Here is a 16,881-nt window from a genome sequence, read left to right on the forward strand (position 1 = left end):
TGGTTAAAAATTGCTACTGAAAGCCGAAATATCAAGCAGAACTCTCAATCCGAAAACAAGCAAACAAACATGACGTCACAACCGCCAGCGTGCCGCTGTCTGCGCAGAGCCCCTTCAGCTCCCTGGAACTACATAACCCAAGATAAGTAAAAGATGGACATATCCGGGAGGCGTCCGCCACGCACTCCTCAGCTCAAAGTCGAGACAACTGGCTGCAACCTGCAACCCAAAGCCACACACGAATGCCCAGGACCAGAAATGTTTACCAAAGAACGGGTGGCCAGAACCCTGTTCGACCTCCAAAATCCCCGCGCCCGAATGTTAGCCGAAGATATGTTACCTGCTTGATGGGGTTCTGGTAGTTCTACTCCCCAAGCCCGGCCCGAGACCAGGCTTGACTGAGTCTCGGAGAGTCAAGCCATGCTGCTGACAAGTTGCCGAAGATGGCAGCCAAAGCAGCAAACTTACGAACGTTATGGGCCCGAGGATAGACCACAGGCTGGCTAGACTTAATAACCCTGAGGACAACCTAGGAGACCCGAGCCCTGGAACAGGGAATGAGAGAAACCAGATCAACACAAAACGAGTCCCCGGCCACGAAGGCCGAGGCGCGCAGATAACGGCGAAGAGGCACAACTGGACAACACACGTTGCACCCCAACCTGACCAAACAAGCACCAATGACCCAAGCGCCCCCTCCTGAAAGCCGTCGTCTCGTTCTTCGCCAAAAAAGGAGACAGCTACAACTGAGCAAACCCACCACCAGGACCTAAAAAGCAGAAACCCCTGCACTGGAGAGATGGGAAGAAAGCAAGGGTGCAGAAGGAACCAAGGTCGAAGAGACCAACATCCCCAAATCCTTTTTCCTTAAAACCCAAGTGGGGCAGTTCCAGGGCCTCCAACTGGGCAAGCAACCTGGCTCTTTGCAGTAAGGAGAATTGAACATGCAATGCAGCTGCTGCCTGATCCTTGGGATCAACAGACAAGAATGAGTAAAGTGAAATACAAGCGGGGAACAAGGCCCGCAAGATTACAGGTCGGTGGTGTCCCTGACCCAACAGGCAGCATGGCAAAGGCAGTACGAATGATTGTTTCCCCCCTGAGCCAGGGGAAATGAACAACTTTCGACTTTGTACAAGGCAAGAGTGTGCTTGGAAGAAGCAGCCATTGTATGACCGAGCACATGGGTTTTCCAGGGCCTGTAGAGTGAATGAGCCTTATGGGAAGCCCAGGCACTGGGGCTAGCTAAGCCAGTAGAATCCTGTCAGGTAGCAGGTGCTCTGACCCCTAGTAACAGCTATGAAACCTCGGGGGAAACAGAGGACGACTACCAACACGACCTAACCTAGGCTTGTCTAATAATAAGCTAAGCAGACCTTTTCCATCTAAACATGGTGAGAACTCCAGTGAATGAAAAGAAAATGAAAACAAAACAACCCGAAGACACACAACAAACAAACTGGTTGTCAGAGAGAAACATCGGCTGCTGCGTTGAAGTAAAGTTAGCTGCGCCAACTGCTGTGCACCCTACCCAGCCAATAACACTCCCCTACCTGGGGCAATACAGAAAGCCCTGGATCTCCGACGTACCCAAGGAAAACAACAAGTGATGAAGGCCTCAAACGGGAAGTGATTCCCGAACGCCCCAGGGAAGATAACCCTGACACACAAGGGCAGTATTCACAGAGTACCTAGCCTAGGTACAGGTACATGCTGCTCCTGTACACCAAGACACCTGGCCACCACACCACACACAACTGGAACAGCCACACAAGGCAAAAATCTTGAACAGGAACTTTAGGCCAGGGGTGACTAAAATGACCACCAGTACCAGTCCATCAGTTCAAGAACGGGAGTGGTGGGATGCCAGCTAACAGTGCCGGCTAGTGGCGAGCACTATAAGCGGAAATGCTAACTGCATGAAGGGTTGCTCGTTTGGTTTCTTTCTAGGAGAGTTATTTTGATCTTTTATGATGTAGATTGCACAGGTTAACCAGACAATGATCCGTTTTGATTCACCTACCTTTCTGGATCCTTCCCTGGTCGATGGTAATTATGACTTTAAATGCAAAGTACTCATGGGCCATTGCTTCCTGAGCCTCTCTGAGGGGACCAGGTTCTGGCTCGTGGTTCCCAATAGACGTAAGAACTCATGTGACTGATGACCCCAAACTAATATAACACATCAGTTCGGATAGCTTCAGGGAGCCAACGGGGCTCCCCACAGAAACATTTGTGATACATAAGGCATTAAGAACAAAAGAACATGACAAACTAATTTAAATGCAGAAGGACTATTGGCCCATATGAGGCAGCTTCTATATATACCCCTCCCAAACTCTCACATATTTATGTCTAACCTATGTTAGATACTAGTGATCCCATGTCTATTAAGTTGTTTGGTAATTTGTTTCATAAATGAATTCTTCCTAATTTGTTTAATCCATAATATAACATTTCTGTATTATAGCTACAGTACTAAAATCAATAATTTCATTATTCCTTCTATATTTTACTTTATAAAATAACTTGCATAGGTTGATGGGATGAAAATACAAACAATGAATAATACAACAAGACAGCTGAAGTGTGAGGGAGGCAGAAGCAGCATGTGAAAGGCTAGGATATGTCAGGCTAGGTTTAGTTTGGCCAAGTTCAGACTAGGTTAGGGAAGGATATGGTCCTGGATAATTTTGATTTGGAGCAATTTGGTAAAGAGAACAAACCGATCTGAATCATTACCTATTTCCATGTGGTATGAAAAACCGCACGATATAAAATCGGGTTAAGTCTGATATACAATAGTTCATTTGAGCGAGTTTATATTATTGTTTTTAAATAAACCCAGGAAAGGCAATTTACAAAAAATGGGACTAATATACCACAAATTACAAATGTCCTGTTGCTATCACATACCTTAGGCCATCAATTTCAGATTGAATTTTGGCTTCTTCCATTTCAAAGTCTTCTTTTTTAGCCATAATAACTCTACGTTCATCCTCAATAATTGTTAACAGTCGAGATAACACAGAGTCTGCTTGATCATCCTTAAAATTCTGGATGCCAATGAAATCTGTTAAATTATAATAAATACTTTATCAGAAATATCCTTAATTTTTATTTTTTATTACAACAAAATATGTAAATTTTGGTTTTGACCCACATCGCAACAATGGTTGAAATAAGGCTAAAATTCCCATGTTCACTGAAATGAAAAGCCTTTGTCTAGTGGTTCTTTCAGAAGCATCAACTGGAAGCCAGTAATATACCAGACTCTGGCCCCCCTCAGTATTAATCTGAAGGAAAGAGGAAAAACAAATGAGTGCAACACAACAAGCAATTGAATGGACAACACTGGCAACCTTGATACGAATATACACTCTCTTGTTAGTGGCAAGCCACCACTAGTTTGCCACCAGATGGCAGCCCAAACAACACAGGACTGTAGGCAAGCTGCAGGCAGGCAGGGTAAAAGTGACCAACCATCGAACAACACAACCTGCAACAACTGGCCCCAAGTACACAAAACAAGGAACACCAGAAAAAAAGTAACCACTTGAGCCACATGAGAAACCCCTAAGGAAAGAGCGGTCTTCTGCCACCCTGGCAGAACATGAGAAAGCCCCCAGCTGGAGCAAACAAGCATCGACCAAAGGGGCCACTTTGAAAATCGACCAACACTCGCAGCCAAAAATGACAGCCGATGCCACAAAAACTGGCTTCCATAACCAAAATAAAATAAACACTTCCAAAAATAGGCATAGTCATGGGACAATCAGCATGGGACACTGAACTAGTCCCAGAACTACGAGGCATGAATTACGAGGAATGGCTGCGTGAAATGCACCTCATGTCGCTGGAAGACAGAAGAGCTCGGAGAGACATGATCACCACATACAAAATTCTGAGGGAAATTGACAGGGTAGAGATGGATGGACTATTTAACACGGGTGGTATATGTACAAGGGGACACAGATGGAAGCTGAGTACCCAAATGAGTCAGAGAGACATTAGAAAGAACTTTTTCAGTGTCAGTAAATGGAATGCACTAGTAAGTGATGTGGTGGAGGCTGACTCCATACACAGTTTCAAATGTAGATATGATAGAGCTCAAGAAGCTCAGGAATCTGTACACCAGTAGATTGACGGTTGAGAGACGGGACCAAAGAGCCAAAGCTCAACCCCCGCAAGCATAACATAGCGAGTATAACTAGGTGATTACTGAGCCCAAAGGACCAATAACCATGGCAGAGTAGGTTCCCAGGAAAGGAAACTTACACAGGCCCAAAAAGAACAGAACAAACTTGGTAGGAAGAACTACGAAATGCCAATCTAGAGGGAAGGGACAAAACCAAAATAACCAAGACAATAACAGTCACTGGATATGCACCCTACAGGGAATAGTATGACAAAGTAGAGAATTCCCCGCCCCCCTCCAACCACGTCCATAACGGAGGGTTCAGAACAACCATGTTCAGACCGTCCTGGACCATTATCAAGTCATGTGTCATTATCAATACACGACTTGATAATGGTACAGGACGGACTGAAAAGTCTTCCTTTCCTCATCTTCTGATGTGTGGTTTAGTCATCACAACAGTGTCCAAAGATTTGTCGCATATCCACATGAGATATGAGAGCAGCTCCAGGATCGAAATATCCTGGAGCTGCTCTCCAGACACCGAGACACAATCGTAGTTAAGGAATTCTGCCAATTTAACGATGTATAGTATATTATGACCTACATTAAATCTTGCATTTCCATACTCTTAGGCAACAACAAGTGCGATAACACTTCTGTTTCCCAGATGTTCGACCGCATGAGTGTCCAGAGACTATAGCATGCAGAAAGGTTGGTGACAGACCTAAGATACACCAATGTTTAGTGGCTCATTTCTCAGTAATGATTAGATTACATGATATAATTAAGAGATGTGGTAACAGTGTGTCATTACTCATTATTGATGTTTTTTTACCATTTGTTGACCTTTTTTTTCACTTCATCAAGAGTGCCTGGAGGCTAGAAAATGGACACCAATGTTTAATGACTCATTCCTTGGGAACCACTGGCCATTAACGTCTGATCTTAATATACCAGATGAAATTGGGTTTGGTATGTGATGGTGCAATTTTCAAATGATTTAGAGATGCCATATTAAGTTTTGGCATTAAACGACTGTAGTGTCACTTTTAATACCAGTCTCCAGAAAACATTTACCGGTATTACCCAATATGCATCTTTCTAGGTATCTACCCCAGTGTCAAGGACTGTGTAGCTACTTGAAAATAAAACAGAACAAATGAAATGAAATTTGAGTATCAAAGAATCATTCTTATTATTTCCTAAGACAATGCTGTGAATAACAGAAAAATTTACTTTATAAAAATTATTTTAACAGGTTTCTAATAGATATCTTTTACGCTTCAATACATTCTTGTAGTATAGTATATAAAAAAAATTGGCAAATTTATGGTTTCATTCTATGCTGGAACAGTGCCTATAGGTTTTTTCAGCACCAAAGTTCAGAGACCCATGACCATCTGGAAAAGGAGTGACAATACTCAAACAAGAGTTAATATACACAAGGAAACATTGGAAGCACTATACATGAACAAATTTAAAGGCAGAAGAAGAAAAAAAAAGTGATATGATCATCTTTAACCACACTTAGGAAATTACACATACATTTTCTAGCCTTACTAATTCATTGAGAAAGTCATATAGAATAGTATTTAGCATACCAGAAATTGTAAACTCTTCAACTATATCTGTAATCTTCTTATTTCGTGAATCAATGTGACTCGTGTGTCTGTTGTGGGCAGCTTCCAGCTCTCCTTGCCTCCTCACAGCTTTTGCAACTTCCTCCTGATTTTTCTGCACTTCCCGCTCCAGTTCATAAACTCGAGAATCTAACTGAAAGTTCAATTTAATATTGAAATAAACAATGTTTAAACTGCATGCACATGATTTTTTGAAAGTATTTTTTTTTTTCATTATTACTATATGGCCCATCTTTATGCAAGCAATATGAATATTCATACAAAAAGCCTACTTGCCTCTTTGTACATACTGCTTACTTAAAATTCTAAACATACAGGAAAAAAGTGTTGATGGATGAGGGTGTAAGTACAGTTAGCAAGAATCTTTCAGGGTGGTTTCCAATAGCACTTGCAACAAACGATATGCATGGTATATTGTGATCATCAATTTCAATTTGAACCCAAGCATGTAGAGTTGGCCCCACTATCTGAATGTCAGCATGACCAGAAATACAACACAGCTACTACACTTGCTGTTATAACAACTTATAGGAGTTCTAGCTCCAATGAGAATTTCATATTAGATATCATCCTGATATTTAAGCATGGCTACATATGTAAGAAAATACACTTAAAATTGGTGACACAAAACCTAATGCTCTTCACTTACATTTATTGAACATTTGATACTATAATAACAGTATAAAATGGGGTACTGAATGTAGTGAAAAAGAATACAAGTGGTCCTTTGTATGCTCCCTGAGCCAGGAGCCATTTAGATCAGAACAATTTCACTACTTCTAGGCCCTCATGACTTTCCCAAGTCCAATAAGAATTTTTGGTAAGAGTTTTACTAGGGACAAAGCCCACATTACACACAGCATTGAGCAATACCCTCAACACCAGCTGCAAGTGCTAATTAGCAACACAAGAAATAATAGTGTTTATTATTATTGACTATACTACCTCCCTTCACCACCAGCACCTTACTAGTAAACAAGTCACTTACTAGTAAATCCTCGTCACGGCCCTTGTGGATTTGTTCATTAGTAAACAAGGTTTGAGGGAGCTGGCATCATACTAAACCTAAACCACCAAAGCACACTCAAGAAGCTATGGGAATACGTTAAGGGAACTTAATCTCACAACCTTAAAGAGAAGAGAAGAAGCAGAGGAAACACGATTCCTACATGCAAGCTACCAAGTGGAAAAGACAAGGTGAACAAGGGCAGCTTATTTAAAGAGAGAGAGGGGTAGGCCAAGAGGGCATTGATAGAAGCTGGAAACACAAAGGAGTCAGAGAGATGTACAGGCAGTTGACTAGTAGAAAGCACTGAACTAACATGTCAAAGCCACTACCATCCACAACTTCAATATAAAATGTCTCAAAACTTGAATGTCAGATGTAATAAGCACACCAGGTTTAAAACAGTAAGTACCGAGACAAATTGCTAGATATCACACTCGCATAGTCATTGAAAATAATTTATTTTTAAATTATGCCCAAAATCACTGAAATATGAAATATTTCAAACAGGTATTTCAATGATAATAGTATTAGTACAAGACATTAATTCTTACTGTGCATGCGTGCATGTTTTAGGGCTTGGTGTGGGTTGAATGCTACTTGAATAGTTACTGAAACGGGCAGAACTGTGACTTATACGAGGGGACAAAATGGGGTAACTTTTCCTTGGCTATTCTCTAGCTCCTGGAAGGAGCTCAGGAAAGCCAATTACTTTCCTGAGCTCTTTTTGGGTTTTTTTCCTCTTCCTACATGAAAAATGTATCCTGCAACAAAGGAACATTTGTTCTCCTCACTGAAAAGTTCCTTATTGATGACAAGAGGACCTATATATTGTTTGTTTATATTCACAGTTTTGTTACAACATTTTAAACAATAATATTTTCAGGAGTTACTGTTATTCAAGCTGAAGCAAGTCTGTCCAATACGGGCTCTGCATTGTACTCGGCCACTTCAACTACCAAAAATCCATTTATTTTTGTTAGATATTCAACTTAGATCCTATACTTACAAAAATGAATGCAAGCCAAAAAGTGATTGTAAAAGATCACAGAATGTAAATCAGAAGAACTGTATGAACAAAATTATAACCTATTAAATTATTTGCAGTTATATACAAACAACCCTTACCCGTCTTTGATCTGTTTCTTTCTGCTCAAGTTCTTGTTGAAAGTCCTGGATCATGCGGTACAATTCCTCATCAGAACACAATAGTTGTTCTGTTAATGTTGCTTTTAGTTCTTCCTGAGTTTTTCTTAAGGATTCCAGCTGATGCTGTTTACCACCTAAAATTTTTAATTCCAAAAAATATATTAATGCAGTGTGATTTTTTTATAATTTTTGTTAAAACAAGAACAATATTTCTTTAGAAAAGTAATAAAATATTTCCACAGTATCGCCACAGCCATTTATATGAATGTGTTCAACATGAATTTGTTGCTGTTAATACCGAGCAGTACTTTGATTCGACAAAACCTCCATAGATATTCATCTAATGACAGGTTAAAGTAAAAAATTGGTCCAGTAAACTCACCCATAGAGCATAATAAATGGAAGGGTATGAATGGTATTTCCTACCTTGCTCCAAGCAGGTTTTAATGATTTTCCTAAATAGATGCAACGTTAGACAAAGAAGTTAGGGTCAGGAAAAAGCCAATGAGCATAATTTAAACAAAACTCTAAGGTTGGGATTAATTTTCAGTTTGATGAATTTTCGTTCACCAGGAGTCTTAGCGCCTTTGAAATTTCAAAATAATAGTTTCAGAATGGAGGCATAGGAGAAAACAGATAATGGTGAAATATCTTTAACCCTTAAACCGCAAATATTGGGGGCCCGGAAGCGAAAAAACATTCAAATTATGTCAAAATAGCTGAAAAATGTTAAACAAATCTCCAATTTATTGGCTTCAGCGTTGTTAAATTTTCATCAAAATATTTTCCGAAATAGATTTTAGACGAATTTTTTCGTCTAAAATTTTTTTTTAGACAAAAAATAAGAATGTTTTGTTGATAAGGAGAACAGCTCCTATTAACTGGAACTGAGGGATAATGCAGTAATAAAGAGATGCAACCACCTGTCCGACACTCAAAAGAAGAAGAAGAATAGTAGTAAGAAGTGTCCACAAAGTGGATATGCAACTGGTGCCTTTATAGCATTGCTCAGTAATACATAATAGCACAAATAATAATGAGTATGTTATTATGCTCTATTTTGTTATATATCATATTAATACATTTTCCAATGTTAATATACTGTATGTTACTTTCATCAATGTCCCAAAAATATTTTTTGGGAGGGTTTTTTTTTTTTCTTTTTTTTTTTTCTTTTTTTTCTTTTTTTTAAGATTTTAGATTTTTTCTACTTTGTTTATTATCTGATTTCGTTGTAACCTTTGTATCGTGGTGAGTGCATACCCTTCCTTAACTATGTGAAGTTAGAATGAAATTAGTCATCAAATAAATCGGTCCCAATTCGCAGAACTTAAGACTGAATTTTTGGGGGGCTGATTTTTCACAGATTTCAAACTATTTTCTTTCTCTCTTTAGGTTGTTTAGTTGATTAGTTACCAGATTAAGGCTTTTTCACTTGTATAAAGTATACCCTAAACATATCCCCTAATCATTATAATTATCCCTATATATATTTTTTTAGGGGGGCATTTTTTCTTTCTTCATTTCAACACATTTTTCATATCACATTTTTCACATTTTTCTTTACTTCATTTCAACACGAACTTTCACATGTTCAAGTACGAATGCCAAACAATGTTTATTAAAACGTACAATTAAAATTAACGAATTAGAACAACTTTTATTCATTGTCGATATCTTGAACTTCAATTATCTCTGAAACTAGAGTGGCTTCAACTTTGAGTGGCTTCTAAAATTCCAGTTTTTGACTGATTCTCACCAATTTGACATACTGTGTGCTCAGCTGTATGTTCTACAATCCCTTCAGAATGGATTTTTCATAAACCCTATACGTTTGGAGCTATAATTTTTTAGGGTCTAAATTTGCCGCATATTTCAAATGCCATATTGACAAAAAAAAATTACAGTACAGTAAAAATTATACTGAAAACCTATATTCTAAAATGCTGAAAATGAAGATCATATGCTATTCTGAGAGAATAATAACACTAAATGAACAATTGGTGATAGTTTATATTTTTTATCATGATTTGAAAATCAGAACTTTTCAATATTCAATTTTAAAATTATTTTTGATTCTCTTGTTTTTTAAGTTATGTTGTGATTATTTAGACAAAGTTGGGGAATTTGCCTAGTTGATTATGCACAAAAAATTTAAAAGTTCTTGTGCAAGTTTAAAAACTTCAGTTATGTCAAATCGTTTATGTATGGGTTTTTTTGCGGTTTAAGGGTTAAAAGAAAGATTCTGTTGGCATATATTTAACATATGACAGGTCAAACATTAGATTTTGCTCAGTAAACTTCATTCATAGAGCATGGGTAAAAAGTGCAAGTGATGGCTCTTTAAACTTTCCTAAAAATGAGTTTTGGAGGTGCCACTGCATTAAAGTCAAGACTCATATTTGAGCTATCTCCAATAACCAGATGTACTCTAGTTGGCTAACCAAGTTACGAATGCTTTTTCAGAATCCATCCTGTTATAAGTCGGGGACCGCCTTTAATAATCAATCTTATGGGATAACAGATTTTAATTTACATTGTTTATTTTTATGTTACGATCTTCCAGGAATACATCCCTGACAAAGTGAGATGCCATAATGCAAAATCAAAGCCAATGAACTCTGAGCAAATCTTATTACTCTAAACACAGAATTGTGTGGTTACAGTTTTGGGGATACCCGTACTGCTATTCAGTTTATTTTACTCTACTTCATAATTTCCCCATTTTTTTTTTTTCCAAGCAAAGATTTTTCATGGCTCCTATCACCAAAGCCCAGCCCAAAGCTTCCCAAATGTATCACCAGTTAGGCTATTCTCTTCACACAAGTCAATAACCAATTTATTAATTTAATATATGAGAACAGTTCTTCTTTCATATTGTATATATCAAAATAAAACTAATTCCTTATCATACGCACATACTGTACTAATGTACTGTATACTAAGAATATTAGACTGAACCGCAATACTGATCATTTAGTTTTCCTAAATATAAATATGATATGTATGCCACTACATCTATAATAAGCACATTCATAGTTAAACTTACTGAGTTCTTCTCTTATACGTCCTATATCACCCTCTAAGGAAGAAATTTGCTTGAGACGGAGTATTACTGGCTCCAATTCTGAAGTCAAGCCTTGTTTCTCAACTTTGATATTCTTTTGCTTGTCTTCAGAAGATTTCAGGTCAGTACGTTTGCGATTTGCTTCATCCTTCATTTTCTTTAGCTCAACCAGGATCTCTTGCAAATGTTTTACCTCTGAAAGAAAATTACAAATGGAATGAAGTTGTAAAGACATACATCATAAAATATTTTAAAATGCAGCTGATCAAAGAAGCTATTCCTGGTCAACTATAACATATTTCAAATAAGGTGCTGAATAGTTGATAGGTACAGCAAAATGAATGCAAGATGTTTTGTGTTTATGTTCAAGGGCAAGACCTTGCCCTTCCCTCTGATTTAGCAGAGCAAGACTTTGCCCTTCCCAAGTAAAAACCCCCCACTCCCCTCCTTCCCTGGCTGCCTGCCTGTTAGTCAGCTATCCATCTATCCAACCCTGGGGCAGGGCAGAGCAGGCAAGGGCAGAGCAGGCAAGGGTAGAGCAGGCATGGGCAAGGCACCATCCATCCTGTTGTCCTCCCAAATGTGACTAAAAAGTTAAATATTTTAATACCTCTTGATTTAATAGAGCCCTGGATTTAACAACCAGGGTATAGGTAGTTGAAGCGAGTGGATACTATACTGTATAACAAAAACAATGTACCCAAACAATTGTACAGTATTTATAATTAGAGAGGGTCTAGTTATAGACCCACTCCCCCGTCTTTCGATATCGACAACTTTCTCCCAAAACATCCCCTCTCCCCCCTCTCATCTCCTATTCCCCCCCAATCCAACCCTCTTCACTTTTCTTCCCCACTCTCCCCAAATGCCCCCTCTTCATATTCTCTCCCAATCTTCTACACCTCTCATCTCTCTCTACCTGTCTCTCCCATTTCTCCTTCCCTCCCTTCAAACATTGCTCATTCACCCTTCTACTTAACCCCTAAATGGTGCAATACATACATACATACATAAGTATACGATGGGAGTAACTATCATGGAATGGCGCACCTCATACATAGGCGACTGAGGGTCCCGCCTATGTAAAACAGTAAACTAGTACAAAACATTGCAGATAGAAGTCCATAATACTTTTTGGGTGTTTAGAAAAGGAAATATAATCTCATTTGAACAGAGCAACAGAAGAGATGAAAATCAGAAAATAATAGGTTTAGGAGAAGGCCAAAATTCAAAGGAAAATGTCAGTGACTTTAGGAGGATAGGAAGATACGAGAAAGACAAGAATTGCCTCTTAAGGGTGACATTTAATGGAGTGAAACACATGATAGAAGTGCTTAGAAATGCCAGGAAATTGCAGTGTAATGAGGATGGTAAACTTTGGTCACTAAAACAAGAACTCTCAAATGAAGACCGAAAAGCTGAAAATGAACCTCATTGAAGAAAAACATCTAAATGGGAACAGAAATGATGAAAGAAATTATTTTTTTCTACAAAGTGTTAGTGACTGGAAAGCTAGTGAAATGGTACATAAAAACAAAGCAACAAAATCATTAGAGGAAATGGGAGCAAAGGACAAAAGAAAAGGGAACATGTTCCTGAAAATTGTATATAATGTACCAACATAAATGGAGTGAGATCGAAAATATTGGAGCTGAAAGATATAATTCAGACTAAGGTCCCAGATAGTCACACTAATAGACAAAACTTGAATAAAATATTTTAAATGAGGTCATATTCCCAAGGGGCTACTCAGTTTGGAGACGTGACAGGAAAACTAGGAAGGGTAAAGGAGTGTTTGTGCTGGTGAAAGAACACTGAAGGCAAAAAGAGTAAATAATTAAAAACTCTCGAGATGTTGATATAATCGCATTGTAGGTCTGGAATCAAGATGATAAACTGATAATCGTAAATGCCTACAGCCCACCAGCAAGCAACACATGGACAAAGGGAGAACTGGATGACAAATGGGAGGTCCTCATAATGGTCATGAGAGAGATTATAGTAAAAGCAGATAAAGATTAATCATGATTGATGGTACTGAGGGACTTCAACTTTATTTAAAGCAATAGACTGGGAGGCATACGAAGCAAGAACAGAGGACATTTGGACAGGCAGATTTGTAAACCTCATTCTGGAGACATTCCTGTATCAACATGCCAGCAGGCCACAAGAATGAGGGAAGTACTGTTCAGTCAGTACTGGATCTAATAATTACCAGGAAAGAAGAAGAGATATTTGACATCCAGTACTGTACCTTCCTCCCTTGGGAAAGAGTGATCATGTCCTGTTGGACATTAAATATGCTTAGCAAATAATCTAGAAGAGAATGGGGACATTAAAATGGTTAAAAAACTATTTCAAGAGAGGACATTATGGAGAACTTAAAAAAATTTAACTAGTTGCTAGGCAAGGAAATAAATGAGATGAATGCCAAATTTTGTGAAATATACGATGAAGGCACACAAATATTCATACCAAAACAGAGATGCAGGACCAGAAAACAGGATTGGTTCAACAGAAATCGTAAGAGAGCCAGAGGAAAAGACAAGAAAATGGGTTCAATATAGGAAGAGGCCTAACCCACAAACATACCAGCACTACAAGCAAGCAAAAAACAATTACACAACAGTGAGGAGAGAGGCAGAAAGGAACTTTGAGAAAGGAACTTTGAGAAAGGTATAGCAGACAAATGTAAACCTGATTCAGGCCTTTTCTATAAATTCATTAAAAGCAAGCTACTGTACATGTATAGGATGAAATCCAGAGATTGAGAACAGGGAACAGGACTACTGAGAATGAGAAACAAATGTGTAAAATGCTAAATGAACAGTTCCAAAGTGTACTTGTTCAAAATGAGGATTTCATAGAATTGGACCCAATACCAATTCCAGAGCAAGCTATAGAATACATAGAGGTATCTCAAGACAAACTGGAAAAATTACTCAAGGGGCTAGGAAGAAATAAAGCAGTTGGACCTGATGGAGTTTTACCTTGGGTGCTGCGAGAATGTACAACTGAGCTGAGCATTCCACTAAAATTTGTATTCCAGACATCCTTGTGCACAGGAATCTTAGCAGATATATGGAAAAAGGCAAACATAGTACCAATCTATAAAAATTGTAGTCGAGAGGAATCTCTAAATTATAGACCCGTGTCATTAACAAGCGTGGTAGTCAAAACACTAGAAACAATAGCTAAAGCCAAATGTCAGAGTAATGACATAATAACAGACAAAAAGTATGGTTTTCAAACAGGAACATCCAGTGTAACAAATCTACTTAGTTTTTATGATAGAGCCACAGAGACAAACAGGAAAGAGGTGGTTGGGTTGACTGTGTCTATCTGGACCTAAAAAAAAAGGCTTTTGACAGAGTCCCCCACAAGAGGCTGTTCTGGAAACTGGAACATGCTGGAGGAATGACAGGAAGACTTCTGATGTGGATGAAAAACTTTCTAACTGACAGACAGATAAGGGCAGTAATCAGAGATAATGTACCTAACTGGAGGAGTGTTACTAGCAGAGTACCATCTTATCTTGAGATGATTTTGGGGCTTTTTAGTGTCCCCGCGGCCCGGTCCTCGACCAGGCCTCCACCCCCCAGGAAGCAGCCCGTGACAGCTGACTAACAGCCAGGTACCTATTTTACTGCTAGGTAACAGGGGCATAGGGGTGAAAGAAACTCTGCCCATTGTTTCTCACCAGCGCCTGGGATCGAACCCGGAACCACAGGATCACAAGTCCAGTGTGCTGTCCGCTCGGCCGACCGGCTCCACATACCATACCAGAAGGAACAGAATTATTTGAACATGTTTGTAGATGATGCTAAGATACTAGGGAAGACAGGAGGTGCAGACTATTGTAATGCCCTTCAAATTGATCTAGATAAAATAAATGCTTGGAACATAAAGTGGCAAATGGTATTCAATGTGAATAAATGTTGTGTTATGGAATGTGGATTCAGAGAAAATAGACCACACACAACTTACAAATTATGTGGAATGGAATTACAGAACTCTAATAAAGAACAAGACCTAGGGGTGGTTTTGGACAGAAAGCTGTCACTAGAGGAACACAAAGAACATTGTGAGAGGAGCGTATGCATCACTTTCCAACTTCAGACTTGTTTTTAATCATATGGATGGTAAAATACTAAAGAAACTGTTCGTGACTTTTGTGAGACCAAAACTGGAATATGCAGCAGTTGTATGGTGCCCAAATCTCCCGAAGTACATAAAGAAACTGGAAAAGGTACAGCGGCATGCTACAAAATGGCTTCCGGAACTGAAAAACAAGAGTTACGAGGAAAGACTACAGATATTAAACATGGCAAAACTAAAGATAGAAGAAAAATAGGCGATATGATCACATACAAAATTCTAACAGGAATCGAAGAAATTGATAAGGAAGAATTCCTGAAACCAGCAACATCACGAACAAGAGGACACAGATTCAAGTTAAGGAAATGAAGGTGCCGGAAAACCTTAGAAAGTTTTCTTTTGCAAACAGAGTGGTAGACAGTTGGAACAAACTAAGTGAGAAGGGTGGTAGAGGCCAAAACCGTCTGTAGTTTCAAAGTTTTATATGACAGTATTAGGAAGACGGGACACCACGAGCACAGCTCTCGTCCAGTAATTACACTTAGGTAATTTACACACAACTCGTAAAATGTTGCTGCAAAGATTAGGTTACTTACTGACTTTCATTTCTGTACGTAGTTTTCGAATAGTCTCCAGGCATTTGATGTATTTTGTAGCATTGAATATGGCATCAAACCTTTCTTTCACCTTTTTCCCCTCGTCTAGTGGCCTGAATATAAGGGTAATTTATTGAAAAATAATGTCATTTTAACATATCTTAAAGAAATTACAAATTCATCTAAAGGAAATTATTCAAAATTTTTATTTATATTCCATAAAGGAGTGACCTTATGCAAAATCTTGAACAGAAACTTCTTTGCTTGAGAAATAAACTATCTTTGAACAGAAATTTCTTTGCTTGAAAAATAAACTATCTTGCATTGCCACCTTAATGGGGTCATTGATGCCTTATAAACACACACTCTAGTGGTCAACCTTGAGGTAAAAGGCTGTGTGGCCAAATATAACTTTTATATTCTGCTCTCTAATGTTTATCAGCTTAGATATTATTCAAGGTCTAGTCTGTATAACATTATGAAAAAAGTTATGTAATCTGACAAGAGCCATGTGGTTTAATAACAATAGAGACCTTCCTTGAATATCATACAAATTTTAAAGTTTTGAACCAATACACAAAGGGGGGTTTCCTTACATTGTACAGTGACTGCATATTTTGGAAGAAAAACAAAAATAAATCTGACCACTGAGTGTAGAAGAAAAGCTTCATTTCGAGCAAGACATTCACGTGTTTCTTTTGACAGGATCCTGCTGCTCTTATGGAGAAGACAATGTTGTCAGAGCTTGTGGACATGACACAGCAAAGTAACTGGAATGTTCTCAAATGTCTGGTCACACTGGTGTTGGGAAAATACTGTAGAATCCTCAATCCAGACCTTGAATGACCTTCAGGAGGTTCACTGAACTACACTTAAGAGTCCTTCCATGCACAGCTCTGCATCCAAAGGACTGCCAATGAACGTTTTCATTCATCACTAAATGGTTTGTCCAGCAACTACTACCGACTCCCACCAGGAGGAAACACCAACATGGGAATAGGGTATCATGACTACTTACCTAAGGAAAAACAGGGAAAGATAGAAGGGAATGGGAGCAACTGAGTAGCTAGCTCATAATGGAGCTTCCCATCTACCCTCAAGAGACTTATTTCTGAGCTATACCACTTGATTGCTAATTTATGGAAGAATATCCTGGGAATACTTACCTCTGATGCAAGGTGGTG

The 16,881-nt window shown here is 38.6% G+C and overlaps 1 protein-coding gene across 1 annotated transcript in view; it reads right to left on the reverse strand.

Annotated features, from left to right (window-relative positions):
* Window positions 1–16,881, reverse strand: part of rad50 (DNA repair protein rad50) — a 78,380-nt gene that overhangs the window by 49,633 nt on the left and 11,866 nt on the right. Inside the window, exons 6-10 of the mRNA XM_045765509.2 lie at window positions 15,698–15,810; window positions 10,986–11,198; window positions 7,916–8,070; window positions 5,743–5,914; window positions 2,917–3,073 (exon numbers count right to left, since the gene is read on the reverse strand). Of these exons, the coding sequence (XP_045621465.1) occupies window positions 2,917–3,073; window positions 5,743–5,914; window positions 7,916–8,070; window positions 10,986–11,198; window positions 15,698–15,810 (810 nt within the window). The remainder of the gene's footprint in view (window positions 1–2,916; window positions 3,074–5,742; window positions 5,915–7,915; window positions 8,071–10,985; window positions 11,199–15,697; window positions 15,811–16,881) is intronic.

Source organism: Procambarus clarkii, chromosome 17, assembly GCF_040958095.1.
Source record: "Procambarus clarkii isolate CNS0578487 chromosome 17, FALCON_Pclarkii_2.0, whole genome shotgun sequence".
Taxonomy (NCBI): Eukaryota; Metazoa; Arthropoda; class Malacostraca; order Decapoda; family Cambaridae; genus Procambarus; species Procambarus clarkii.